General features: G+C 48.0%; 1 protein-coding gene across 2 annotated transcripts in view; it reads right to left on the reverse strand.

Moving 5' to 3' along the window:
• The window catches only part of EMILIN2 (elastin microfibril interfacer 2), a gene marked incomplete at both ends in the record, with an annotated part of 50,345 nt that extends 23,989 nt beyond the window's left edge, over nt 1-26,356 (reverse strand). For both annotated transcript variants that reach the window (XM_081252036.1, XM_081252035.1), the window contains 3 exons: nt 2,922-3,097; nt 25,564-25,686; nt 26,223-26,356. In XM_081252036.1, the coding sequence (XP_081108162.1) occupies nt 2,922-3,097; nt 25,564-25,686; nt 26,223-26,356 (433 nt within the window). The remainder of the gene's footprint in view (nt 1-2,921; nt 3,098-25,563; nt 25,687-26,222) is intronic.
• Between the last annotated feature and the right edge of the window lie 1,565 nt (nt 26,357-27,921).

A 27,921-nucleotide genomic window follows, 5' to 3' on the forward strand; every position in this document is an offset into this window, starting at 1 on the left:
AGTGCTCACTTCAGCAGCACATTTACTAAAATTGGAACGATACAAAGAAGATTAGCATGGTCCCTGCACAAGGATGACAGGTAAATTTGTGAAGCATTCCATATTTTTAAGCAACCTAAGTGTCCATCGATAGATGAATGGATAAAGAAGATGTGGTATATATACACAATGGGATATTGCTCAGCCATAAAAAAGAATGAAACAATGCCATTTGCAACAATATGGGTGGATCTGAAGTGTTTTATGCTTAGAGAAATAAAAGTCAGACAAAGAAAGACAAATACTCTGTGTTATCATTTATATGTGGAATCTAAAAAATAAAACAAATAGATGTATATAACAAAACAGAAACAAACTCACAGAGAACAAACTGGTAGTTACCAGTGGGGAGAAGGAAGGGGGGAGGGGCAAGACAGAGGTAGAGGATTAAGAGGTATAAACTATGTAAAAAATAAATAAGAAACAAGGACAACACAGAGAAATATAGCCATTATTTTGCAATAACTTTAAATGAAGTATAATCTATAAAAATATTGAATCACTATGTTGTACACCTGTAATTAATATAGTATTGTAAATCTATACTTCAATTTTTTTTTAATTTTTAAAGAGTTTAGGGGCTTCCCTGGTGGCGCAGTGGTTGAGAGTCCACCTGCCGATGCAGGGGACACGGGTTCGTGCCCCGGTCCGGGAAGACCCCACATGCCGCGGAGCGGCTGGTCCCGTGAGCCATGGCCGCTGAGCCTGCATGTCTGGAGCCTGTGCTCCGCAACGGGAGAGGCCACAACAGTGAGAAGCCCGCGTACCGCAAAAAAATAAAATAAAGAGTTTAAAGTAATTACCCCTGAGAAGGGAAAGTGGGAGAGAAAGGGAATCAGTGCTTTTCCTAATAGTCCTTATAAAGCTACTGAACTCATTAAACTACACGTATGTTTAAACTTTTATAAAATAAAAGTAAAACTAAACAAAACAGAAATAAACCGTCTACTATGATCCAACATGCCCCCTCACTACTTGTCTAGTGTCTGCTTTCCATGAGGTCAGGGACTGTGTCTGCCTTGATTTTCTCTTTTCCTAAGAACCTAGTATAGAGTCTGCAGATATAGAAGCTCAATAAATATTTGTGGGATGAATGAATGAATTTTTCTTTAACAAAACGTATGCACAGAAGTAGAAAAGAGAATAGTGTTCTATAGTAAAATGTTAACAGTAGTTGTCATTTGGTGGTGAGATTATGTGTACTTAAATATTTTTCCTATAAACATTCTGTAATAGATATGCATTACTTTTATAATAAAAATTATTTTAAAATCTGTTTTACGGACAATATTGGGAAACACCACTAGTTTCAAAACTGAAAACACAGGACTTCCCTGGTGGCATAGTGGTCAAGAATCCACCTGCCAATGCAGGGGACACAGGCTCAAGCCCTGGTCCGGGAAGATCCCACATGCCGCGGAGCAACTAAGCCCGTGCACCACAGTTACTGAGCCTGCGCTCTAGAGCCCGCGAGCCACAACTACTGAGCCTGTGGGCCACAGCTACTGAAGCCCATACGCATAAAGCCCGTGCTCCGCAACAAGAGAAGCCACCATAGTGAGAAGCCCGCGCCCCGTGACAAAGAGTAGCCCCCGCTCGCCACAACTAGAGAAAGCCCGTGCACAGCAACGAAGACCCAATGCAGACAAACAAACAAACAAACAAACAAACAAACTGAAAACACCTCATGGGAAAATATAATCATTTAAAGATGACTTAAACATTTAACTCATAAGAAAATCTAGGTTTTTCTCACTGAACTTTAAAAAAGAAGAAAGATAAAGTGATGTAGAATAAAATGTCAAAATATTTTTATCCATAAAAGTCAGTTTCTTAAATGTTACACTTAAAAGCCAAGGTGAAAATTATCATTGCTTTCTAAGCTATTCATTGAGTTTGTGCTACTTCACTTAAAAAAAAAAAAAAAAAAAATCTATCAGGGCTTCCCTGGTGGCGCAGTGGTTGAGAGTCCGCCTGCCGATGCAGGGGAAGCAGGTTCCTGCCCCGGTCCAGGAAGATCCCACATGCCGCGGAGCGGCTAGGCCCGTGAGCCATGGCCGCTGAGCCTGCGCGTCTGGAGCCTGTGCTCCACAACGGGAGAGGCCACAACAGTGAGAGGCCCGTGTACCGCAAAAAAGAAAAAATCAAATTTAAAAACAGCCTCATTGGGCCTCCCTGGTAGCGCAGTGGTTGGGAGTCCGCCTGCCGATGCAGGGGATACGGGTTCGTGCCCCGGTCCGGGAGGATCCCATATGCCGCGGAGCGGCTGGGCCCGTGAGCCATGGCCGCTGAGCCTGCGCGTCCGGAGCCTGTGCTCCGCAACGGGAGAGGCCACAACAGTGAGAGGCCCGCGTACCGCAAGAAAACAAACAAACAAACAAACAAAAAACAAATAAAACAGCCTCATTGGACACTTCTAACTTGGGGCTTAGCTCTGCAAATATCTCACCCCAAACAGGATAAGAATGATTCTATTTACTCTTTTTTTTTTGAAAAAGAAACAATTTTAGTTTCTTCAAATTCAGGTTTATGGGAGCTTGTACATGAAAAGTAAAGTAAAAACAACCCAAGCATCATTACCTCGTTACACTTGACTCTCTTCTGTCTGTGCCTCAGGCGACACAAGGCTGAGACCAGCAGCATCTCCTGCTCTAAGGCCTTGGCTTTCACAACCAGTTGGCCCTAACAAAGCAATTTACTTTTTAAAAGTCTGTCTTCCGATCGCTACTGCTTCTGCAAATAAATTTGTGTGCCATGTGTCTACTGCAGGCATATATGCGTGTTTTGGGAAGGCCTTGGAAAGCTCCACACTGTAACTCATAAATCCTGTAGTTTGAAGGAGCAGTGGCGGCCTGCAAAGCAGAGCCCAAGTCAGAAGTTACCTGTGGCTTTCTTCACACTGTTTCTCGGCCGAGCGGGTGTGGGGCGGGGAGTCTTCACGGGGTCTCTGGGACCTTCTTGGCAGTCTCCTCCCCTGAAGCCAGGGCAGCACCTCCATTCCAACTGTGTCACCGTCTTGTACCTGGTGACATATCTGGGTCTGACATTCACACGATAACTGCCGAAGAAAAAGGTGGCATCTCTCTTTACTGGCTGCTGTTGCAAACACCCCCGGCCCCCCTGGCTGAACCCGAATGAAGACGCTCCAGCTCTCCAGGCTGACCCAGCGGGGATCACTGGTCTCCTCTAGTCCAGCCCTGCCCCCGCCTTCCTCCAGCTCTTGCATCCACCTGCCCCCAGCTCCCCTCCCACTAAAGGCTGGAGAAACAGACAACTCAGAAAAACTTGGCCCATGAATCTCATTGGATGTGGACATTGTTCACAAACTGGGCTTTTATTTCACCGACAAACTTATACAATTCGCTGCTTTGTGGAGGTTTTTCCAAGGTAAGTCAGGGCCATTTGGTTTGTGTTTTAGAAAAACACCCCGGGTGCCCTCGCCTCCCGTGGCCCCCTGTGTATTCATCTCGGCACCCTCTTTCCCAACACCAGCAAAGGGAGCAGCGAGCCTCTGGAGACCCACCTCACGCTATTTGTGTTCAGATCTTTTTAAAAAGATGCCCCGGTCCACACGGCTAATGACAGAAATAAGGAAGCAGAATTGGAACCATTCAAAAATCCCATTTACGGTGCACTTGTGTATCACATAGAGACCCTGGCAACAAGCTGGAAAGTCCTTTAGAGCCAGGGTTGGACCTCAGCCCAGAACAGACAGCGACAATCCAGAGCCCCTGGGCGCTCAGAGGGACCAACCAGGAGCTCACCCCCCCCTCAGGGGCCCTCCCTGCTCACAGCACAGAGGCAAGTTGGCTCCTGGGTCACCCCGGCTTCTCTTTCTGACTGGGAATGACAGCTCTCTTGAACCTCGTCACTTTCTCTTCATTTCCAACACCAGCATGAGCAGCTAGCCCCCTTTTGGGACCGATTCCCAGAAAGAAACAGGCTTTGCATCACGTCCTCAGGGTTGCTGTGTGCTGCTCAGGGGGGCATCGGGGGGCCTGGTGCCAGCCTAGTGACTCCATCAGGCCCCAGCCTTGTGGCAGGTAGAGTTCAAAGCTACATTCCTGAGAAAATTACAAATGGCTAAATGTAATGGACTTCTGGCATCTTCCCTGAGGGTCCAAACCATGACACCCAAAACCTCACATGCCAGGAACTACCTCACGTGCCAGGACAGGCAAGGCAACCCTTCGGAATTCCAGGAGGGCCTGCCGACAGCACTGCCCCAGCGGGAGTGTCCCAACGCTTCACTGACCCGTCTCACCTGGTCTTGTAGGGCAGTGGTTCTCAACCTTGGCCGTGTGTTAGAATTACCAGGGACCTGTGAAAAATTACCCTTGCCTGGGTCCCACCCTCAGAGGCTCTGATTTAATCGGTCTGCAGTGCGGCCTGGGTGTGCGGATTTTGAGACGCTTGGGTGGGAGGCTTTTTAAGGAAAACTGATGAGAAAGCCCAATAAGTAAAACATAAGAGAAGGGCTGCTCAAGGGGTCAGGGGCAAAGCAGGTGCAAGACCTCCCCTCCCAGTTCTTCATTCTCTCATTCCCGCCACGTCCCCCATCAAGTCCCCACTATGTACATTATTCCTTTTCCAAAAATGAGAAAACAGAGGCTCGTAGAGGTTAAGTGACTTCTCCCAGTTCCAATGATCAGGAAGAGCCAGGACTGGACTTTAATGCCGTGTGCTCGCCTGGACCCCACAGGGCCCTCCAAGCACACAGAAGCAGCCAGTCTCGCTGGCAACTGCCTTCAATTTGAAGCAACTGCACCCACCCAGACATGTTCCAAAAGGGCCCACAAGCTGGGTAAGAAGGCAGCCTGAGCATTTAATTCGGTCCAGGTCCACACTAGCCCTCAGCCCCCTAGCACCCCACCTACCAAAAGCATCCTCTGTGTGGTCCCAGAAACTACAGGAAAAGAAAGAAAAATTCCACTGCATTGTTTTGCAGGCTCAAGCACAGCATAATGCTGGAAAAATGTGTAATCTCAGAAAAACTTGGTTCCTCCGAGCATTTAGGATTGAATGTGAAAATGTGTCTGCTCTGGGGTTTTCTCCGTGTGCCGGGAGATGACAGCCCTCATTAAACCTTTGTGGCCGTGGCTGAGCCAGGCCGAGGGGCCCAAACCCCGCGCTCCGATGCCGAGGGACATGGAACGACCCCCCCACCCCACCCGGGGGACTTAGCCCCTCACCGCCCAGCCAAGCGCAAGAAAGTTCTTGCTTTTCCAACACACTTCATTCTTTTCGCTTGAAGGCAGTGATGATTTCAGAGCTAGCGCATAACTTAGGAAAGCTCCCTGGAGCACCCTCCTTCCTCTCCGTCCCACCCCCACCCCTACCCCTCACTCCCACCCCTCACCCCCACCTCTCACCCTCCACCCCTACTCCTCACCCCCACCCCTGTCTCACCCCCACCCTTACCCTTCACCCCCACCCCCACCCCTACTGCTCTAGTTTCCGGTTTCAGTGGACTTCAGGTTGACCCCATCTCCAACCAAGTTTCCAGCCCTGCGTGTGAAAGCAGTGACAGCTGGAAGCCACTGGGGGCCACCTGAGCTCACAGCCACATCTCTGCACAAGAACATGATCCCTGAGGCACTGGCAGGTCCCCAGGACTCATTTCAGGGGGGTGTGATGGTGGGAGGCGGGGGTGTCCAGCCCCACAGCCCTACTGGGATATCCTGGCAGAAACCGGGCTGCTGCTTCCACGGGGGCAGCCAGGGAGCCCCCCAGAGGATGGGGAGGCACCAGGTAGGACTCCCAGGCCTGCCCCCATGCCCTGGATCCGCGGGACAGTATCCTGGCCAGGGGGCCTTAAAAAAATGCTTAGGCCTTTACCCTCAAAATTCTAATTTCATTGGTCTGGGGCGGGGGGACCCAGGTGTCTGTACCTTTCAAAAACTCCCCATGTAATCACCAAGTGCAGCCAGAGTTGAGAAGCAAGCCCCAGACCCAGGCACCCAGGGGGCCAACAACCAGGCAGCAGCCCAAGCGTCACCCCAGGGCCCCTGGGCAGTGGGTGTTTGGAAGATGCTCCGTGGACATTTACTAAATCAGCAAACTGCACCCAGCTGGGGGCGGCCAAAGAAGGGCCCACAGCCAACGGGACAGAGTCACTGCCCGGTGGGGCTGGAGCCCGGGGGCTGACTGGGCTACAGCCTTGGTCCCCATCCCAGCCTCGGGTCAGGTCTGTAACAGCATCCTTTCCAGGGGGAGCCCCGATCAGCTGCCTCAGGAAGCCCTGGGGCGGGCAGTGAGCTGCCCCACAGCCCTGTCCACTCTCCCCAGCTCTCCCCTCCCCAACTCTCCCCTCAAGCCCTTTTGGGGGGTGAGACAAGGGCTCACCATTTTTACAAGTTCAGTCACCATGTCAAGCACCAGATGGGCCCAGGAGATGCTAATGAGAAGGAAGTTGGAAGAAAACGACTGGAAGAGTTGAATCAGAGCTCAGGGACCACATGACGAAGTGTCCCTGTTAAAACAGAATGGGACAAAGTGTGCATCCACTTGACGTCACCCCCACCAAGACTCCTTCCCACTGGTGGGAGGTGAGGCCTCGCCTCACCTGCTTCGATTCGCACTTGTATTTGCTCATCCAGAGTTCATCCTCCCCGTCAACTGCGGGGCCCTTGAGGGCACGAACTCCTGTTGGCTCTGTTCTCTACAACATCCCCACTTTTCAACACAGTGTCTGTCCTATTGTGCTTAATAAATAACTGAGTATTAATCGTTAATCAGTAACTGATTGATCAAACAATTAATTAATGACACTAGGCCTACTTTTGACAAGGTTTGGGGGAGTCCAGTGTCCATAATAACAACCCCAGAGCGACCCTCAGGTCTAACCCAGCTGAACCCAGGAGGTTCAGTCCTCCCAGAGCCCAGTCGAGCTCCAGGGTCCACAGTCATGTGAACGGGACAAGAATCAAACACCAGAAGGTGAGCCAGTGCTGGGCTTTCCAAGAAGACAGCCATTAACCGGGGGGCGGTTGTTTAAATGTAAGCTGATTAAAATTAAATAAAATTGAACATCTACTTCCTCAGTCACACTATCCACATTTCATGAGCTTTATAGCCATAGTGACTACAATATTAAATAAACAAAGTGAATATCTCCAACATCACAGAAAGTTCTGTCGGACAGGACTGGGCAAGAGCGTCGCAAGATTGTCAGGGGAACAGCAACGGGCTCACGTCTATCTGTTCATCTGATTTCTCCTCCCATCTCCCCAGCACTGCAAGTAGAACATTGCTCTGAAATAACCACACATCACTGGCACAGGACCATCTAGACAGTGGTTCCACAAGGTAAGGATCTTTCCCCTGCATTTAGTGTTCACCTGTATTTTATTTTAACACTCTGCACAAACTGAAAACCCAGAGGCCCCCTGGGGGCACTCATTTGACTGGGATTTCTCCCGAGAATGGACTTTATAGTAAACTCCTCTCCCTCCTCCAGTCACTGGCTTGCCCCCCAAAACCTGGAGTCAACTCTTGTTGCTTCATTCCGTGTGTGTAGCTCCACCCAGTATCAATCAGAACGGGACAGAGGATGGAAAAGAGGCGCTTCCCCTCCCTGGTAGGGAGCACCCAGGCCCCGGGAAATAACCACTTCCCCAGGGAAAAGGAAAATCCACACGAAAAGGTGAGAAATCATCTCCCAGAGTTTCCGAATGCGCACCCAGGGCAGACTTGGGCGTCTGGCATTCAGCTACTGCTCCAAGTTTTCCATAGGGCAGTTCACTCCAGCCACAGCAATTCCATCTTTTAAAAACTGTGGTACAGTAATGTAAGTATGTAAATATACATTACATAAAATGTACCATCTTAACCATTTTTAACAGTGCAGTTCAGTAGCCCTAAGTACATTCACAGTGTTGTGCAAACATCACCACCACCCATCTCCATAACTTTTTCATCACCCCAAACTGAAACTTCGCACCCATATTAAACACTAACTCCCCATTCCCCGCCCCAGTCCCTGGGAACCAGCATTCTACTTCCGTCTCTATGAATTTGACTACTCTAGGGACCTCATACAGGTAGAATCATACAGTATTTGTCCTTTTGTGACTGGCTTATGTCACTTAGCATAATGTCTTTGTAGGCGAGGAAGACACTTTTCCTGTACCCTCTTAGATTTGTTCCTGGAGTCTGTGAATTAAACTGACAAAAGACAGATTAACAGGAGAAAAAGACATACAAATGTTACTGATATGAATATTTTCATGTGCATGGGGGCTTCAGGAAAGAAGTGAAAACTCAAAGCAGCAGTTAGACTCAGAGGCTTATGTACCATTTTAACAAAGGATGATAAAATGTGGAGAAGGAATCAGACAAAGGAAAGGGAGTTTGGGCTTCTAGGGGCAATAAGTTGTGGGAATGTGGGTAGGACACTAATGGGTGATAACGGCTATTTTAGTAAGGTTTGTTTACACAGACTCCTCTCTGCGCTGGCTCTCTGTCTCTGGTGATTAGGGTCACTCCCCTCATCCCGGTATAGGAGAGGCAGGAAACTCACACCCTGCTTTTGGGAATAAATGGGAAGGGCAGAAAGGTCTTGTCTCTGAGGTTTCTCAATGGCCTTCAGCTCAAAATAATCAATATGGAAAAGTGGCACGTTTTGAGGTGGTCTGTCCTGACCCCCTTCATCTCAGGCTCATCCATATTATAGCATGCATCAAGATTTCCTTTTTAAGGGGACTTCCCTGGTGGCTCAGTGCTTAAGAATCCACCTGCCAATGCAGGGGACACGGGTTTGAGCCCTGGTCCAGGAAGATCCCACATGCCGCAGAGCAACTAGGCCCGTGCCCCACAACTACTGAGCCTGCGTTCTAGAGCCCGTGAGCCACAACTACTGAGCCCATGTGCCACAACTACTGAAGCCTGTGCATCTAGAGCCCGTGCTCCACAACAAGAGAAGCCACTGCAATGAGAAGCCCACACACCACAACGAAGATTAGCCTCTGCTCGCAACAACTAGAGAAAGCCCGCGTGCAGCAACGAAGACCCAACACAGCCAAAAATAAATGAATAAATTTATTTTAACAAATTTCCTTTTTTACACAGAAATTCACTTTTACAAAGTTTGGTCTCAGTGCTCTAATTTAGAAATTGCTAAGACAGTAGACTGACTTTCTAGGAACTGCTTGTGACAAATGGATTTGCTTTCTCTTTTGTTGTCGTTCTACCAATCAATGAATATATAAGTGAACTTTTTATCAAAGTAATGCTTTGCCAAAAGTAAATACAGCAGTGGCTATAAAATTTGAAACAGAAGAGATTTCAGAACTACATGAAGGAAAAGTGGTTCTGCACTAGCAGAAGAGACACTTCCATCTGAATCCACTGTGTCTACTGACGATCAAAAAATTGGCCATTTGAGGGGCTTCCCTGGTGGCACAGTTGTTAAGAATCCACCTGCCGATGCAGGGAGCACAGGTTCAAGCCCTGGTCCGGGAAGATCACATGTACCACGGAGCAACTAAGCCCGTGAGCCACAACTACTGAGCCTGTGCTCTAGAGCCCGTGAGCCACAACTACTGAGCCCATGGGACACAACTACTGAGCCCGTGTACTGCAACTACTGAAGTCTGTGCGCCTAGAGCCTGTGCTCCACAACAAGAGAAGCCACTGCAATGAGAAGCCCGCGCACTGCAACGAAGAGTAGCCCCTGCTCGCTGCAACTAGAGAAAGCCCGCGTGCAGCAACGAAGACCCAATGCAGCCAAAAATAAATAAATAAATTTGGAGAAAAGAAATTGGCCATTTGAAACCATGTGCAAGACAATCTGAGGAGGTGACTCTGGTCCCCAAGGCTAACTGTCCACATTCTGAAAAAGTCTCCCCCCACAAAAGAGTGAAGAAACCAGATAGCCTTCTTCCAGGTTAAAGCACATCACACACACAAATCACAGTTCTCATCTTATCTTTTTCTGCTACATTGCACATTTTTAATTAGATCCCTGCCTGGAGAAATTAATAATGTGGAAGGAAAGAAATGCTCAATATTTTGCTTGACTCCTTAAGGACAAACCATTTAGGTTTTAAAAGTCAGAAGGCTTGGGCAAATATATTTCTGAAATACAAAATGCATCTAATGAATCTCGAAGTCATATTGATGTGCCCTAATTAAAATCAGATTACAATACAGCTTTATTCATTTCTTCTTTTTTTTTTCTTTTGGCTGTGCTGGGTCTTCGTTACTGCGTGCGGGCTTTCTCTAGTTGCGGTGAGTGGAGGCTACTCTTCGTTGTGGAGCACAGGCTCTAGGTACGTGGGCTTCAGTAGTTGCAGCACGTGGGCTCAATAGTTGTGGCACACAGGCTCAGTAGTTGTGGCTTGTGGGCTCTAGAGCACAGGCTCAGAAGTTGTGGCGCATGGGCTTAATTGCCCCACAGCATGTGGGATCTTCCCGGACCAAGGATCGAACCTATGCCTGCCAATGCAGCGGATTCTTTACCACTGGACCACCAGGGAAGTCCCTGCTTTGTACATTTCTTAAATTACAGACCCTAGACCAAGGCAATGTGCTCAAAATGAAAGTGTATGTATAGCAGATTGTCTGTTTCCCAGTACAAAGGAGATACTTGCTGGAGAAACCACAATTGTAAGCTGTTTCTTTTTCCATTTCTTCTTGAGTTAATTTCCTTCCGTACTTGGAGTGGCAAGTTAGATTCCAAACCCTAAAATCCTCTTTACTTCTTAGCCATTTTCTCTGATCATACAGCATAATGAGTAGAATAAGTTTTCCCCACGACGGATCACCCTCCTTAACCCTGAGGACAGAAAAAATTCTACAGTCCTGAAAGAAAGGTGATTGAAGGAAAGCCCAGCGGCTCAACTGAGAGGCTGTCCCAGCTCGGCTGCAACAGACAGTAAAGTGTCATTTTCAGATTTACCATAAGAGCGGCCGGTACCTTCCTTCGGAGCAAACTTGCATTGCTAAAAATGACATCATCTCCAAGCGCGGGGCGCGCCCAGCAGCATGAAATACAGTTTACGCGTGTGTACCATGGAGTCCGCATGCTTAGTTTTAACTTCCTCACTTGGGGAAATACGTGACAGAGCTCAAGTCTGCAGTGGGGGAAGGGCGAGCGAGCGCGGAGGCCTCCAGGGCCCGAGCACCACCCCGGCTTTCTGGCGGCTGAATAATCCAACACTAAGGAAGGCCCACGTTCCCCTAACAATTCTTTTGGGGAAGGGCCATCACTGCTGCAGGCTGCTTTCCCCAACTCCATTGTACAGGATTCCATTTCTCGAACGCACATCCCCTCTCCTCATTCCCGGAGTCAGGATCACAGAGCACCCTCCGCCCCAGTCGCGCCCGGATGCGCTCATTCCCCATGTTCCCACGGTGTGGCCCGGAAAACAGCTGCGGCCTCAAGCCTTTGGCGTGATGCTCACCCCAAGGGTGACTTTCTGTGGTTCGGGAATCCAAATCCTTCTTCTCAGAGCCACTGAATAACTCTTTTGATCATTTCCTCTTTTTTTTAAGAGGAAAAATGATTTCCTCAAATTCTCCTACAGAAGTCACAATAATTTCGAAAGCCCTTTTCCTGTGTGTCCCCTGCCTCGGTTTGCAACATTCCTCCCCCCTCAGGCTCCAGTCACTCTGTGCTTTCTCTTCTCTCTCAACTTCCATATCCGCCAGCCACCCTTCAGCTTGCAGCTGCCCACCCGGCATACTCAGTACAAGCGGCCCTCCGGATCGGCAGTTCAGCATCTGCAGGTTCAACCCACAGCAGATTGAAAATATTCATGCAAAAAAAAAAAAAAATTCTGGAAAGTTCCAAAAAGCAAAACGAATTTGTCATGCACCCAGCCACTATGTATTTATATAGCATTTACATTGTATTGGGTATTATAAGTTATCCAGAGGTGATTTAAAGTATACAGGAGGATGTGCATAAGTTATATGCAAATATTATGCCATTTTATATAAGGGACTTGAGCATACGTGGATTTTGGTATCCGTGGGAGGTCCTGGAACCAATCCCCTATGGAGCCCAAGGGACGACTGTACTGCTTTTCCAAACAAAAAGGGAACTGGTTATGATACCCCATCTGTAATCAATTTTGGATCTTTGGATGGCGGCAAGCTCTTAAACAGGCCTCACCTGGAACTTGGTGGCAGTCACTTAGAAGCTTAGAAAAATCCTAAGACAGTAGGAGTTTCTCTGCAGATATAAGTACAACATTTTCGTCCTTTGGGCCAATTCATTCTCATTAAAAAAAAAAAATCTGGGAATTGAAAACACAGGAACACATATTTCCTTTCTAATTTATATCACACTGGGGGAAAAAGGACCAAAATGTTATAACCTAGTTTCATATTTCTCATTGTCCAGGCGAACCCCGTATTACTTTATGTCTTTTAAATCCACACTTAACAAAGTAGAGACATTACATTCGCCTGCCCTCTGCTTAGAGGGAGCATGGTTTTTCTTTGGAAGATGCTACCACAACCCAGCCCACCTCCAGGCCTGAAGGTGTAGACAAAGAGAGGGGGAGGGGCGAGATAAAAAGAAGAATTTTTCTTCTTTGCTTTTAAATAGAAAGGGGTGATGGAGGCCGTGGAGGAGAAAGAAGCGAGGAGGAACTTTTCTCCAAGGAGACTTGGGGTGGCCAACGGATTTTTAAGGTTGGTAACACCTGCCATGTCCGTTAAGCCATTTGTGTTGCTACAGCATTCACTGAGCCCTCGTGCTCATGCCAGTTTGTGGAACTGGATTTTTCTTAAGAACTTGAGGGTGCGGTGTTCCATACCTCGGCCAGACCCATGTGGTTCCGAGAAACCCCCCCCCCCCCGGAACCCAGGTACTCAGGGACTGCAGAACAATAGAGCGTGGGAAATGTCCCAACCTAGAGGGAAGCTTCCAGCCATCACAGTTCTTGTAAACTGAGGGGGAGTGAGACAAATATACAGACTTGGAGGTGAAGAGGAGCTGTGGCTTGCTTCCCATCTCTTTGAAATCATTTTTTTAAGAAAAATTACATAGATTGCATTATCTTGTTTTGTTTATTTAAATAAAACCACTAAGATCTGTGGTTTGCATAGTAGCTCTCATCCTCCTCATAAGCTGGGGCCTAAGCTGTCCCATTACCCAAAATCTTCACTACAATTTACTTCAATGAGTCTTTGCAAATAAAATATACAAGCAAACGTGGTATTTTCAAAGAAGTCTCAAAAATAATCTTTAAAAGAATTCCCTATATTTTCAGTATTTTACTTTCTCAAAATGCACTTTTTATTGGAGTATAATTGCTTTACAATGGTGTGTTAGTTTCTGCTGTATAACAAAGTGAATCAGCTATACATATACATATATCCCCATATCTCCTCCCTCTTGCGTCTCCCTCCCACCCTTCCCTAACCCACCCCTCTAGGTGGTCACAGAGCACCGAGCTGATCTCCCTGTGCTATGCGGCTGCGTCCCACTAGCTATCTATTTTACATTTGGCAGTGTATATAAGTCCATGCCACTCTCTCACTTCATCCCAGCTTACCCTTCCCCCTTCCCGTGTCCTCAAGTCCATTCTCTACGTCTGCGTCTTTATTCCTGTCCTGCCCCTAGGTTCTTCAGAACCATGTTTGTTTGTTTTTTTAGATTCCATATATATGTGTTAGCATACGGTATTTGTTTATCTCTTTCTGACTTACTTCACTCTATATGACAGTCTCTAGGTCCATCCATCTCACTATAAATAACTCAATTTTGTTTCCTTTTATGGCTGAGTAATATTCCATTGTATATATGTGCCACATCTTCTTTATCCATTCATCTGTCTATGGACACTTAGGTTGCTTCCATGTCCTGGCTGTTGTAAATAGAGCTGCAACGAACATGGTGGTACATGACTCTTTTTGAATTATGGCTTTCTCAGGGTATATGCCCAGTAGTGGGATTGCTGGGTCATATGGTAGTTCTATTTTTCAAAATGCACTTCTATCTTTGGTCACTGTATCCTCCCAATTACACCAAGCCATTTCTTAGAGCTGTGTAACATGAACCCTCCCCAAATCAAAGCTATATCATTCTTCACCCAGAGAGTCAATGTACGCTTACACCTTGGTAAAAAAGCTTTCCAAGGTCACAATGAGATGACCAGTTCAGGAAGCTAAACGACAATGTACATCATTACTTTGCTTGATTTAACTGGAGTCTATCATATCACAAATCCTCATTTAACTGCAAGCCACTGTATTTTCATTCATCATGAACAATCATTTCAAAGACTATACGTATGTCACAATTTCCATTTTAAAAACACAGCCACGGACAGTTGTTCAAACTTATGGTCTCCAGGTCTGAAACCTGAAAACCAAACTCAGCACATATGAGTCTTAACAATGGGAGGAAAAACAAGCTAAACCTTTCTCTCTCAAGAATGAATGCTAATGCAAACTATGGGCTCTGAGTGATGACGTGTCAGTGTAGGTTCATCAGCTGTAAGAAATGCACTGCACTGGTGGGGATGTCGATGGTGTGGGAAGCTGTGCGTGTGTGGGGACAGGGGTTTATGAGAAATCTCTGTACCTTCCCCTTGGTTTGCTGTGAACCTTAAACTACTCCAAAAAATATAGTCTTAATAAAAAAAAATTCACATGCTTTCTCTTTCATCCACTCATTCAGTAAACAACCTTTGGGTGCCCACCAGGACCACACTATGACTTTCCTTGGGCCACCAGTATCTACTATGGAAGAATCATACTTGGCTGGAGCCCATATACTCCTATTATCCATAACAGTCACTGTTCTAGTGCCAACTCAGCCAAAGACCAGTTACATCAGACAGGACATATATAATTATTTTTATCATAAGGCAAAAATTTGCAATAAGACTAAAACCATGGGCTGCTTCTATAAGAATAGACCCAGTTGCCCACATGCAGGATTAGAGTTGATTCCTGATCATCAAAGGTGGTGAATAGTGAGGCCGTGATCATTCTGTGGATAAAGGCAATACTGCCATAACCTCCAAACAACAGTCCATGAACGAATTCACCTTCTTTCACAAGGTATGGTCCTTTTTATCCACACTGTTGACAACGGACTAACAGATGCTCAGAGACCCTAAATCTCAGCAGTGCTACTGTGCGTGAAGCACGGTGAAATGGTCACCTGGCCGTTCCAACTCGGTCACTGCTCACCCCTCCATGGCCAGACCCACTTCTCCCACCACATCTGCCTCAGCACTGCCCACCAGGGACCCCGGCCAGGCTCCCAACAGGGCCCCTCCTGCCGTCCCCCCAGACCCATCCATCCTCTCCCCTCTCAGACCCATTTTGCACAAATTGCCAGATTAACATTTGGAAGCTCTGCTGGTGTCCCTGATCTAAAACCTTCCATGACTCCCCTGTGCCTAAACGATAAAGCCCAAACTCCCAACCCTGGGTTATGGCTTGAATTCTCTGTCACCCCCAAAATATGTTGGAGTCCAAATCCCAGTACCTGGGAATGTGGCCTTATTTGGAGGCAGGGTCTTATAGGGGTAAGCAAGTTACCATGAGAGCATCTGTGTGGGCCCTAGCCCTCATAAATAAGGGGAATTTGGACAGAGACATACAGGGAGACAATGACCATCTACAAGCCAAGGGGAGAGGCTGGGAACAGACGCCCCTGCACAGCCTTCAGAGGGACCAGCCCTGCGGACACTGAGACTTACTCCTCCCTTCACCCCCTCCTCCAGGCCCTGGCTAACATTCTCTCTTGGCCTCTGCTGGTATCCTCTCCCATATGCATATATTTTCAACTGGAACCTACCTTCAAAGCCCTGCTAGGATGTCACCACCTACAAACAAGTTCTCAGATTCCTCCTGGCTGGAAACAGTTTCCTCCACCTCTGAACATCCTCAGCTGTTTGTGCTTCTCTCATTGAAATTCTCTTGCCTACCTTTTACTTTGTAGTTATTTCTGTTTATGTCTCATTTCACCTACTGGACATGAACTTCTGGAGGGCAAGAGAGAGGTCGGGTTCCTTGCTGTGTCCCCATGGGGCCTAGTCCTGGGCCAGACAGAGGCCATGACCAAAAATATTTGTTTAATGAAACCAAGGAACCAAGACTCTTCAAATAATAAGTCTACTTTAACCCTACTGAGCTTTGTGCCAATTCGAAATGGTGTATGCTAATTACGCAGCCTCAATCCAACATTTCCCGGGGCGAAAATGTGCAATGTGTTTTTCTTACTCCATTATGTTTTATCCAGCATTCTACATCTGTTATGTATTTACCATCTCAATGGGTCTTCGGAAAAATCAGAGCAGTAACCTTACTATCAGTATAAATGAGTTTCCACACTGTATTTCACCAGGAGTCCTCAGCTATAAAACAACTGTATACAAATGGTGGTGGACACATACGAAGGAACCCTACTGAACAATACAAAGTAATCAGCTATCGTTCCATAGTACAACATGGATGTACCTTAACATAACCATGCTGAATGAAAAAACCTAACGTGATACTACAGACTGTATGACTCGACATAAATCTCTAGAAAATGCAAACTCATCTGCGGTGACGGAAAACAGATCATCAGTTACCGAGGAGGGAATGTGTGTGGGCAGCTGGAGGAAAGGATTACAAAGGGGTGTGAGGACATTCTTGGGGGTGATGGAGATGCTCCATATCCTGGTGTGATGTTGGTTTCACAGGTACAGACACATGTTAAATTATACAACTTTAAATATGTACAGTTCATGTAAATTATAACTCCATAAAGCTGTTTTATATATATATATGTACATTTTGTATATAATATACGTATTTTATATATAAACATATATTTTATATATAACATACACCTTATATATATATTTTTATGCATTCAGGTACTTTAAAATCTCATCAGGGACTTCCCTGGTGGCACAGTGGTTAAGAATCCGCCTGCCAATGCAGGAGACACAGGTTCGAGCCCTGGTCAGGGAAGATCCCACATGCTGCGGAGCAAGTAAGCCCATGAGCCACAGCTACTGAGCCTGCGCTCTAAAGCCCGCGAGCCACAACTACTGAGCCCATGTGCCACAACTACTGAAGCCCACGTGCCTAGAGCTTGTGCTCCCAACAAGAGAAGCCACCGCAATGCGAAGCCTGCACACCACAAAGAAGAGTAGCCCCCGCTCGCTGCAACCAGAGGAAAGCCTGCGTGCACAGCAACGAAGACCCAACGCAGCCAAAAATAAAATAAAATAAATTAAAAAAGAAAAAAATCTCATCAGAATTGCAAAAGCAAAGTGCTAGATAGTCTTGACTATCTGATTATATATCTCAGTGAAGAGAAAACCCAAACCAGCATTATTAAGTCTTTTTCAGAGTTTCAAAATGAGGATTTAACTAAAGTTTTGTTGTTTTTGGGTTTTTTTTAATGTATCAGATTACTGTTCAGACACACAACCAATTGTTTTATCTACTGGGAGCTCAGGCCTAATATTTATTTTTGTACTTTTGAAGGTATGGACCAATGATTAAGGAAAATAAAACAGAATTTTCCTTTTTATAGCCACCTTCAAATTGCCATTTTGTATAAAATAACACAAAATGTCAAAGATGTAGATGAACATTTTAGACATATGACAAAGAGTGGCTCCTCACCGGGATGGTTATTTCCCACTGTCGATTCTGCTAAGGAGGGCTTAGAGGGCGCCGTGCAAATCTGTTCAGGAAACAAGCCATGAATGGTATTTCTGCCTTCCCTCTCTCCTGCACCGTCAGTGAGCAGGGAATCTGGGTTACATCTTGCTAGTTGTTTTCTGCAGTGATGCAACAGAACGACTCCCAGATACCTTGAGGGTGGCCAGAAGATGATGCAACATGTTGGGATGAGAACAGACACATCGTTTATCATGACGGAGCCAGGGCCCTGACGCTGCACTGTGGTCCTGGAAAGCTGCTGCCCAAGCAGACAGCAGCTGGGGAATCTCCAAGGTGGGCCACCTGATGTATAAACCAGGCCTGAGCACCATCAGGGCCACAGCCTGCCTAGAGATTCTGTAATGTTCAAAATATCCAGACAGGCTCGCGAGGCCTCCCTGCGCAAGGCTGTCATCCCCCCAGCATGTGAGAGCTCTTGGGGTTGAAACCAACAAGAGCCAGAGAATCACTTTATTGGTGAAAAGATCTCTAGTGAAGGGCTGGATTGTGAAACTTGTCCCTGCCCTGAGCTCTGTTGCAATCACCACCACAGCTTTCGGACTCCGCTTTCAAGATACACGGAAAAGCTTCAGTTAGCAGAACACAAGTTGCATTTTCACCACCATGGTTTAGGGAAAAAAAAAAAAAATCTAGGTCCTTCTCTCACAATCCTTTAACAGCATCCGGGCTGGGCACATGCAGGGAAGCAGCTTTCAGCAAGAGGGAAATCTCTAGTACCTCATAGTGGACTGTGAGCAAATCTCAGAAAAGATAATCTGGTAAGCCCACACGTTCGGCAGACCCTAACAATCACAAACGTGGAGAAAGATGGGAGAAGTCAGGGAAAAGCTGAGAAGTCTCACGGCAAATTCCCTTTCGTCGGAAGATCAGCTTGAGAAGACTTCATCTAAACTACTTGTCTCAAATTTCTTTGAACCAAATGCTCAGCAAAATACACTGTCCTGAAAGGCTGATGCTGCAAAGAATAATTTTTAGGCGTATTCCTTAATCTTCTAATATTTTTTTAGGTGGAAAAAAAAAAGGGCAGCTGGGTCCTGACACACCCAGAAAAGTTTGCTTCGACGGCATTTTCAAACCAGGAATTTGGTAAGTTTGAACCCTCCCTACTTTTTTTTTTTTTTTTTTTTTTTTTTGCAGTACGCGGGCCTCTCACTGCTGTGGCCTCTCCCGTTGCGGAGCACAGGCTCCGGACGCGCAGGCTCAGCGGCCATGGCTCACGGGCCCAGCTGCTCAGCGGCATGTGGGATCTTCCCGGACCGGGGCACGAACCCGTGTCCCCTGCATCGGCAGGCGGACTCTCAACCACTGCGCCACCAGGGAAGCCCTCTCCCTACTTTTTTTCAGCACCCATCACCACTTTAAAACAGGAAGGAAAGAAAACACTTATCGGTGAGCTTCGTTTTCATCATTTCATTATTGTTTCTTCAGTGTGAACTGCTGTCATGCTGAAAACGACTCTGGTCTCTCTTGATCCTCGCGGGAAAATCGCTCATCAGGCAAAGTCACGCTCATGTCGTTTTATCAAGTGGGTCATTGTTATTTTTAAGTCCAGAAAACTGCTTCATCAAGCACAGAAGCAGTTAATTCTGAGTAGTGAAACAGTCATGTAACCAACAATAAATCAGACCATTTGGGTGACAGTCTGGAAGTAATCTGAACACTGGCAGTCAGCTTTCGGCTTTAAAAAACAGTATGTAAAACACTGGGTAACTGTCATACACAGTACCTGCCTCATTATTCACATTCAGTAAACATGAATAACATCTTAATGTTCCCAGCACAAGGAAGAGGAGTTTTTCCAAGAGCAAAGAATTAAAACAGCGTGTTCTTGGCTGGATGCAAGATGGCTGGGCCTCAGCAAAGGCATCCTTGAACACCCAGCTGACCTCGCTCTAAGGCCCCGCCATGGACACCCAAACACCTGCAGAACCAGGAACCAAGGTTCCCATGGCAACCAGAGCACTTATTTAAATCGACTGTAACCACTTGCGTGCTTTCCCCAAAGAAACTCTACGACTGGCTCTGCTTCCAAAACAACCTCTGAGTTTAACTTCACATTGAAAAGTCGATTTCAATCATTTCCTTTTCTTAATTATTATCTTAGCTCACTGAATGTATTTATTTCATTCTTAAGCACCTCAGCCGTTCTCTAACTTGGCGGGAAAGTCAAAGCCTTCAAAGAGGAGACCACCCGAGAAGCAACAAATGGAAACAGTGAGAACAAGGACTGTTCGTTAGACATGGCTGGTGAGCGTACCTTACAGCTCTGTCGCCTCCCCCGTAATGTAGAGATGAGGAAAACGCACCTCAGAGAGGCTGAGTGACTAGCCTGAAGTCACACAGCTCAGCGGTGGTAGAGGTCAGGCCAGAAGCCGCATTTTCTATCTCCTCTTCCAGAACACATTGGCCACACCAGCCGGCCTCGAGGGACTACCTCAGGGGGACACCTGCCCCCTGACCTTCCCCCGCCATCTCCCCTTTTCTCGCTGTCTCAGAACTTTAATTCAATGACCAAGTGCCAAAGTGGTGGAATCACAGATCGTTGGAGGAAGACCAGTTAATGGGAATAACATGAGGTTTCACAGAAACAAACTCCTTTCCTTAAGGCCATAAGCGTTATGTGAATTCTATTCATTCTTTTCCAAGATAAGAAAGCTAGAAAGTATAGCCCATAAGCATAAAGTTCTCTTTCGAAGACCTCAATCTCTGCCCTATCTAATCTCCTGGCTGAGCTGGTGATGAGAATAAAATAAAATAATGAACGTGAAAATGTTCTGGAAACACCAAAGGGCTCTACAAACACAGCATCTTATCTACTGGGACCCTAGGAAGAGGAAAAGAGCAAAAAAAGCAAAAGAGCAAAGCAACTTGAAAGGAAGGCCTGAGAAGCCCAGGGAAGCAGAAAAGACTGGTGAGGACAGGGACCCGAAGAGGGGGATGCAGCAGGGCCCTGAGCAGCTCTAGGCACCTCTGTGCAGGTGCTCCTTCCCCAGGGCTTGATCTGGGGTCCCTCGGTACCAAGGAGCAAGGCTCGTCACAGCCAACAAATCGCAAGATGTTGGCTAAAAAACAGAAGGAAGAAACACTCTCTCAAAGCTATACACACAAAAGGCACATTTTGAATGGAAAGGAATTCTATTTCTGGAGACATAAAAAACGTAGAATTGGCTCTAGAAGAGGTAAGCCCTCATTTTCCGCCCCCAGTCTCAAGTGGTTTTCTCTTTTTAAGCTTTTCCTGGCTGAGATTGCTCCCTAATAGAAAACGTTTCTTCCAAATGAGTGACCATCTGCTCCCCCTAGAATCTAAGGATTAGAGGAGTTTTGGAAACTCGGCACTCAGAACTCACACCTGCTGCAAATTCACAAATTCTCCCTCTGTGTTATCATAGCAGCACAGGCTCCTCGAGTGGGCCTCACCCAGCTCCCCTGCCTGACTGATGAGTTGTTTTTTTTTTTTTTAAGAGCTATTAGGAAAAATTTCACCAAGATTCTACACACCCAAGAAAGGGGGTGGGGGCCGGGCTGGGTGGATGCCGATACACCCCAGTGAGTTTGCAGTATCAGAGGGAAGTGAATACAGGGGAATAACCCTGCCTTACATTTGGGGTCCTCCGTGTTCTTACCAGCAAGGCAGCTGCTCTGCACACTGGACGTCCCCGAACGCCTCAAATACTAACGGCAGTCAGCTGGACCAAGCTGAGTGGGAGGTTTGGACCTATCTGGAATTACAGCCATGAGGCATGAATGATGCATGAAAGGAACAATGCCTAGTCCAGGAAGGAGAAGAAAGACAGTGCTGTTTTCCACCAGTGGTGCACACAAGCATGGCCAGCCCACGTGGAGGGGATTCTAAGGGAGCTCAGGCCCTCCCCTCCCCCTCCCATCACACCAGGGCTGTCAGTGCCACAACATCACACATGGTCACTCGCACACGTGTGTGTATGCACACACACGCACACACACACCCTCGGGCCGCTCCTCACAGGGTGTGGGTTTAGACAGCAAGGGGGTGCAGGGGTGTGGGGTGGGAAGAGCCTAAGGCTTAGAAATAACAGACCTGGATTTGGGTCCAGGCTCTGCTACTTCCTGACTACATGCCTTCCTGTAAAATTGGGATAATGCCCCGGGGTTGCTGTAAAGATGGAAGCTAATGAACATAAAGGGGTTCATCACGTTCCAAGGATGTGCTCTGGGGAGAGATTCTCACCAAGTCAGCCCTGGACACTGTATCAATCCTCCCAAGAACATCAACCTGCCCAATTCCCACCCCACAGAAAGAATTCTAAGTCGCCCACATCCCCATGTCTCCCAAAACGTGTCCCTAAAACCAGCCCATGACCAAGACAGACCCTCTCCATACTCAGGTGCCGCTGCGGAGACCCCAGACTCGGATATGGATCCTCAGGGACCATCCCAAGTGCTACGTGGTGGGTGTGTGTGGGGGGCAGTGTGACAGTGACAGTCTACCAAACGGGCGGAACTGCCAGAGGTTTTTTTTAACAATGAATCAGAAAAATTCTTCAATGCAATGAAATTTTAAAAGATTTATGCCTTTCTTAACATGGAAGTGTAAAGTGAAACAATGATCTCAGAGGGAGAAAACATCCTTAGACCCATCTTGAGAATTAGGAGTAAATGGTAAATCATGACCCAACTTTATGCTACTTTAGAGTCTACAGCAGCTGCCCCTCCTCCTCAGCGGATAATTATCACCAGATAATTCCCCTCATCTCCTCTTCAGGTCCAATCAGCCACCCTTAGGAATTAGCTGAGGGAAGACAAAGCGGTGTCTGTTGACACAATCCTGTGCCTTGGGGATCCAGACCGCTCCTCACATCTGGTGCACAAGAGACACAGACTGACAGAGAGAGCCCTAATTTTAAATTCCTAGTGACAGAAAAGTCTTCATAAGAATTAAGAATTCTCTGCACACAAGAATGGTATCACTACCTCACAAGCATCAGGACACGAGCTTTGAATGGTTTTTCCGGAAGCATACTTTTACCTCCATCTCCCGGTGACAAGTTTCAAGGTGGTGGCTCAGCCGGGGGGCACAGGTGTGGCTCCCCAATGTCTCAAGCTCCACCACTCCAGCCTCCCTAGTAGCATCCTTTAAACAACCAGCCTAACAACCCAAACAAAGAAAGCAAATCGGCCAGTGTTTTCATAACAGAAGAAACTGCACAGCATGGTGGACAGTGTGAAAAATGATGTGGTCCACTGCATCCTCACAAATGACCCCCGGGAAAGAGAGTAAAGCACACGGGCGTGAACACACGTGCACATGCTTGCACACAAACCAACGATGCTCACTCACTTTTATAGGGGAATTGCCTTCCATGAAAGAAGGTGGAAATGTTCCTAGTAGTTGGGTAGTGTGCTAGCGACAGAAGGCACACACTCAAACACACACACATACACACTCTCTCTCTCTCTCTGTCTGTCTGTCTCTATTGTTACAGGGACAGAGGCCAGTCCACAAAGGCCAGGGTTGGAGGCAGCTCAGCCACTTACCTGTCACGCGACCACAGGAAAGTCAGGGAACTTCTTGCCTTGTTTATTCGTTGGTAAAATGGGGACAGTGGTATTCATCTTGAAGGGATGTTGCAAGAATTAAACTAACATATGGAATGAACAGCCCTAACACAGTGCCTGACACACAGAAGGTTCTTTACGGCTTCAGGAAAGTGATTACTCAAAATGTCCACAAATCACACAGAAACTCTCTCTGCTCCTAGTTTCACATGACGACACCCAAATTCACAGTCTGGAATCTAAGTCTCTCCATATATGCAAATGGAGCATCGTCTAAACCTTCTGGGAGCATACCCGTGCTAGGTCCCCACAGCCCATGGCGGCTGAGCGCCCAGCGCCTCGCCAGGCTCGGAAGTTCTCTCGTCGCAGGACTTCCCCATCGAACCCCTCGTTTCCCTGCCGATTTCCCCTCAGTCTCAGAGCATATTCAGTCTCTCCCTTTGGCTTTTTCACTTCTGTCCTAAAACATGCCGAGTTTTCTAATTCTTCACCTGCTCAACTTCCTTTTTCCACCAAAACCTTTGCAACACATTTGATTCCTGGTAACGGGGTTTCCTCACGACCCCCGTCCTGAATCTCACACAAGTTACAAGGCCTCTACCCCGCGCTGACCTGAAATTGTCTCCTTCTGCATGAGCAAATCTTCCTGCTGACTAAAAGCCCTGGCCTTTCTGGACCCCTCAGCCTTCTGGGCTTCTCCTCCCGGGGTCTCTAAGATGGCGCTCCCTCCTCTGAAGTCTTGGCTTTGCTCCCTCTCCTCTCCGGGCTTCTCTCCCTCCGTCCCCTCCACCGCCCCTAACAAGTCAGCTCTGCTCCGACTCCGTGAAGTCCTCACGGGCTCCTACCTGCTCCCCCCAGACACTCGACTGTCACCAGCGGCTAAACTTCACTCCTCACTCAAGCATCTTGCCAGCCTCCACGCCTGCACGTCCCACACCCGGAAAGGATCCCTCAGTAACTCCAGGCTGAGTTTCCCAAGAACCTTCACTTCCACAGGTCTCAGGTTCTAAGGATCAAATAATGAAAACCTGACAACACCTGTGAATTGAGAGGAGTTACTCAGGCTCCTGGACTCATCAGAAACACCTGGGAAATTCCGTGTTAAATGCCCCTTCCAACCAGAGCCACAGGCAGTGTGACGGCACTGCGCCCTCTGACAGGTTACACAACTCAAGGTGACAGGCAGCAATTCAATTTCGACCTCATGCTCTGCTTACAGCAAGTGGGGAATCTCTTCTAAGTTTCTGCTTGTTTTGTTGGGAAGGGGGGTTGTTCGTTTGTTTTTGCTTAACAGGAATTATCCCTTCCCCGTTTCAGTTCTCACCCCAGCCCATGTGCAATGATCCAGGGACCACTACCACCTCATAGGCCTGAAGGCTCATCTACTGCCTTCTGGAACTTGCAGCACAAGTTCCAGTCTGTCCCTCTGCTTTGCCAAAGACAGATCCGCCTACTGGCTATTCTTTGCTGTAAAGACAACTGTGCTCTAAGACAAACAGTTTATTCTTAGGGGAAAACAATTAATTTCAACCATCACATGCGTTCCCCAACAGCCAATGATTCACATCAGCTCATCCTCTGATATCTGGCTTACACAAAAACACAAAGACTTGCCAGATGACAACTGAATGAACGTGATGTATGTAACAAAATCTGTACTCTGTTGCTTCGCTTCCTCTTTTTTTTTTTTTTTTTAAGACAGTGAAACCTTTATAAGGAAAAAGATTAATTCTTCCCCTGGTCTTTAAGGACCATTCTCTCCTGACAACCACTTAGGTGAATCCCCCAAATCTAACCTGAAAAAACAACAATCGCACACTTTCAAGCAAGTTGTTCCTGGGGACTTTAGAAATCTACAACACCTACAACTGAAGAGGTCAGTTTTATGGGGACATTTGGACAAAACTCGCCTGTTCTAGAACACTGGCTAGAGCAAACCTTTCAGCTAATCCTACATGTAAGTTTTTAGCAGTATACATTTTGGAATCTTCTCTGTGCCCCAGAACACACAATATGGATCTAATTAGGTCCAGCTGCCTTATGTTAGTAATAAAATTGAAAGAAAAAGAGAGAGAGAAGTGGGGGTCGGTAGCTTTGTTTGTCCCCTCCTATGCCTGGCGATCGCCAGGCCAGAGCATCCTCAACGCTGACTCCAGGCAACACACGTTCCTTAAATACCCCAGCGAGCCTGGTACCCTGCTCAGCGCTCAAACTTTTCAGCTGCTGAGTTTTCACCCGCTGGAAGAGATTTACTGAGCGGCTGGAGCCCCGCGCTCTGACCCCACCCCCGCGGCCCCGGCGCGCCCCGCCCGCCCCTCGGCTCCCGGGACTTACACGAGCGCGGACGGACAGGGCATCTGGTTCCAGGCACAGTTGTACTGAGCCTGAATAAAACTCTCACTTCCTTCCAGCACCGAGCAGCTCACGTTCTTGTTCACGATGTAGGCGCACCAGTTCCTGGGGTGGAGAGAGTGGGAGAAGGGCACGGTATAAACCGGGAGAACAATGAGGCTGGGGGAGAGGGGACAAGCCGACCCGGCGGCTGACCGCGCGAGGGTCGGGGAGCCCGTCGTCCCCGCGGAGGCGGGAGCACGACCAGCAGATATTCGGACGGTGCGCGGGTGCGCCTTTGGAGAGAGTGCACTTTTATCCCACAAAAGACAGACGGGAAGAGCCCCCACGGTCCCAGGGGCCCCAGTAATTCCCGGGGGGAGTTTCCTGATCGCCCTGCTCTGCGGGACACTCTCTGCGCCCCACGGCCCCGGAGGCAGCACAGCTGGAGGCGAGGGAAAGGTTGCCCGGGACGCCCCGCGCCGGCCACGGAGCGCGCGGCCACCGCGGAAGAGGCGCCGCCCCGGCGGCTCGAGGGGGAACCCCGGCTGCGGCTCCTCGCCTCGGCAGGGCAGCTTCGGGGCCGGCGGCCGGTCGGGGACGGGCAGGCGGGGGCCCACGGCTGTGGGCCGTCCTGGGGCAAGGAGAGGCCGCGCACTTACTTGTTCCTGGCGCTGGGCCGCGCGGGGTGCCTGGGCTGAGGGCCGGCGTGGCACAGCCCTGCGCCGCCCAGGGCCAGCAGCGCCAGCGCCCAAGGCCAGGGCGCGCGGGGCCGGGGCCGTGTCCGCTGCCACATTCTGTGCGCGGCGGGCGCGACCCGCCGGCCGGATCCGGAGCGCGGGTCGGGCGAGCGCCGGGAGGCTGCGGGCTGCCCGGGCACGGCCGAAGGCAGGAGGCTCGGGCGCTGCGCGGCGCCCCCACCCGCGCTCCGCGGCCGCCCCCTGCGGCTTCTCGCTCCCACTTCTCCTTTTCCGCCCCGTGCGCCCGCGCTTCTCCCCCTCAGTGACGCACAGGTCCCCCCGGGTGCCGCCCTCTTTATTTCACTTCCCTCTCCGGAACGTGACTCTCGCTCCACCACGTCTGTCTCCAGTCCTCTTGCTTCTCGGCAGGGGGTTGGGGGGGTGAAAGGGCTGTAGGGTTTGGGAGAAGGGTCTCTGTTACAGAATTTCCAATTACTCATTCCTTTGGTCTCATCCCAGGAGCGGGGCAACTCCGCCTCCCACCTTCCAGCAGGCGCGCCCGGCCCCTCGGGAAGGGCCGCCGTCAGCGAGTCTGGCGGTCCACACGTCGGGCCTGGGTGCCGGCTTCCCAGGGCGAAGGAGGAACATCTTTATCAGTCCTTTATCAGACTCGGATTTCCTCCTCTGGCAAGACGCGGCCATTCCTCCGCATTTGAACTTAAGAGTTTAGGGGAAATGAACGCGGGTCCCCTTCTCTTTCTTTCCCTTACGCATCCATTAGATAGTTTCTAAGTCAACGTGCGGGGCAGCAGGGGACACTGGAAGCGACAGCCCCACAACTTCCCAGCAGATTCTGAAGCACAGCATCAGGCTCTAGTATACAGATCATCTCTCGCAGCCTCTGCTTCTGATGTCCTATTCTGAACTTTCTTTTTCTATCAATATTAAAGACATTTACTCCACAACAATCGCCTTTGCTTCTAAACAATTCAGACACTGCTAGACATTTGTCTTTTCACTTGCTTGCATATTTTCTGCCTATTTTTTTGGGGGGGCAGTTTTCAATCCTGTTATTTAATATGATTATATAATGAGCCATAATTATAATTTACCATAGATCTTAAATTTTCCTTTAAAAATACTACTTAATGGCTATATAATATTCCATTTTATTTCTGCCTATTTTTGAGTTACACTAATCTCTACCAATTTCTTTTGGGGATGAAGCAACTCTGCAGAAGAATGTTACATAAAATCCCCACCGGAGTTTTGTGTTCTTGGGGTGAGGAGAGAAATATATATTGATATTTGAGTTAAATTATTGCATCTAATGAACCGGAGTGGGGTTATTTGTAGACTGCATAGATTAACTGCAATATCTGTGAGTTGACGGGACACTGTTGGCTGTGAATTGTGATGTGGACCGTAACACTTTGCTATGTTCCCTACTGTAACTAGATGAAATTAGTGGTCCATTTTACTTGATATGCTTTGATGATGTTGTAGGGCCTTTTGATTTGCAAATAGAAGAAAATTCCCTAAGTAGAAACTTCACAAGAGCCAAGCAGAAAAATATACCATGTAAGGACGTAGTCTGTCCATGGATCTTCCAGTCCAAGAGTTGGAGGACAACTTTTTATTGAGATGACCACGACACCAAATTTAATCAGCTATAAATGGC

This window comes from Mesoplodon bidens (genome assembly GCF_964165515.1).
Source record: "Mesoplodon bidens genome assembly, chromosome: 13".
In the NCBI taxonomy this organism is placed as follows: domain Eukaryota; kingdom Metazoa; phylum Chordata; class Mammalia; order Artiodactyla; family Ziphiidae; genus Mesoplodon; species Mesoplodon bidens.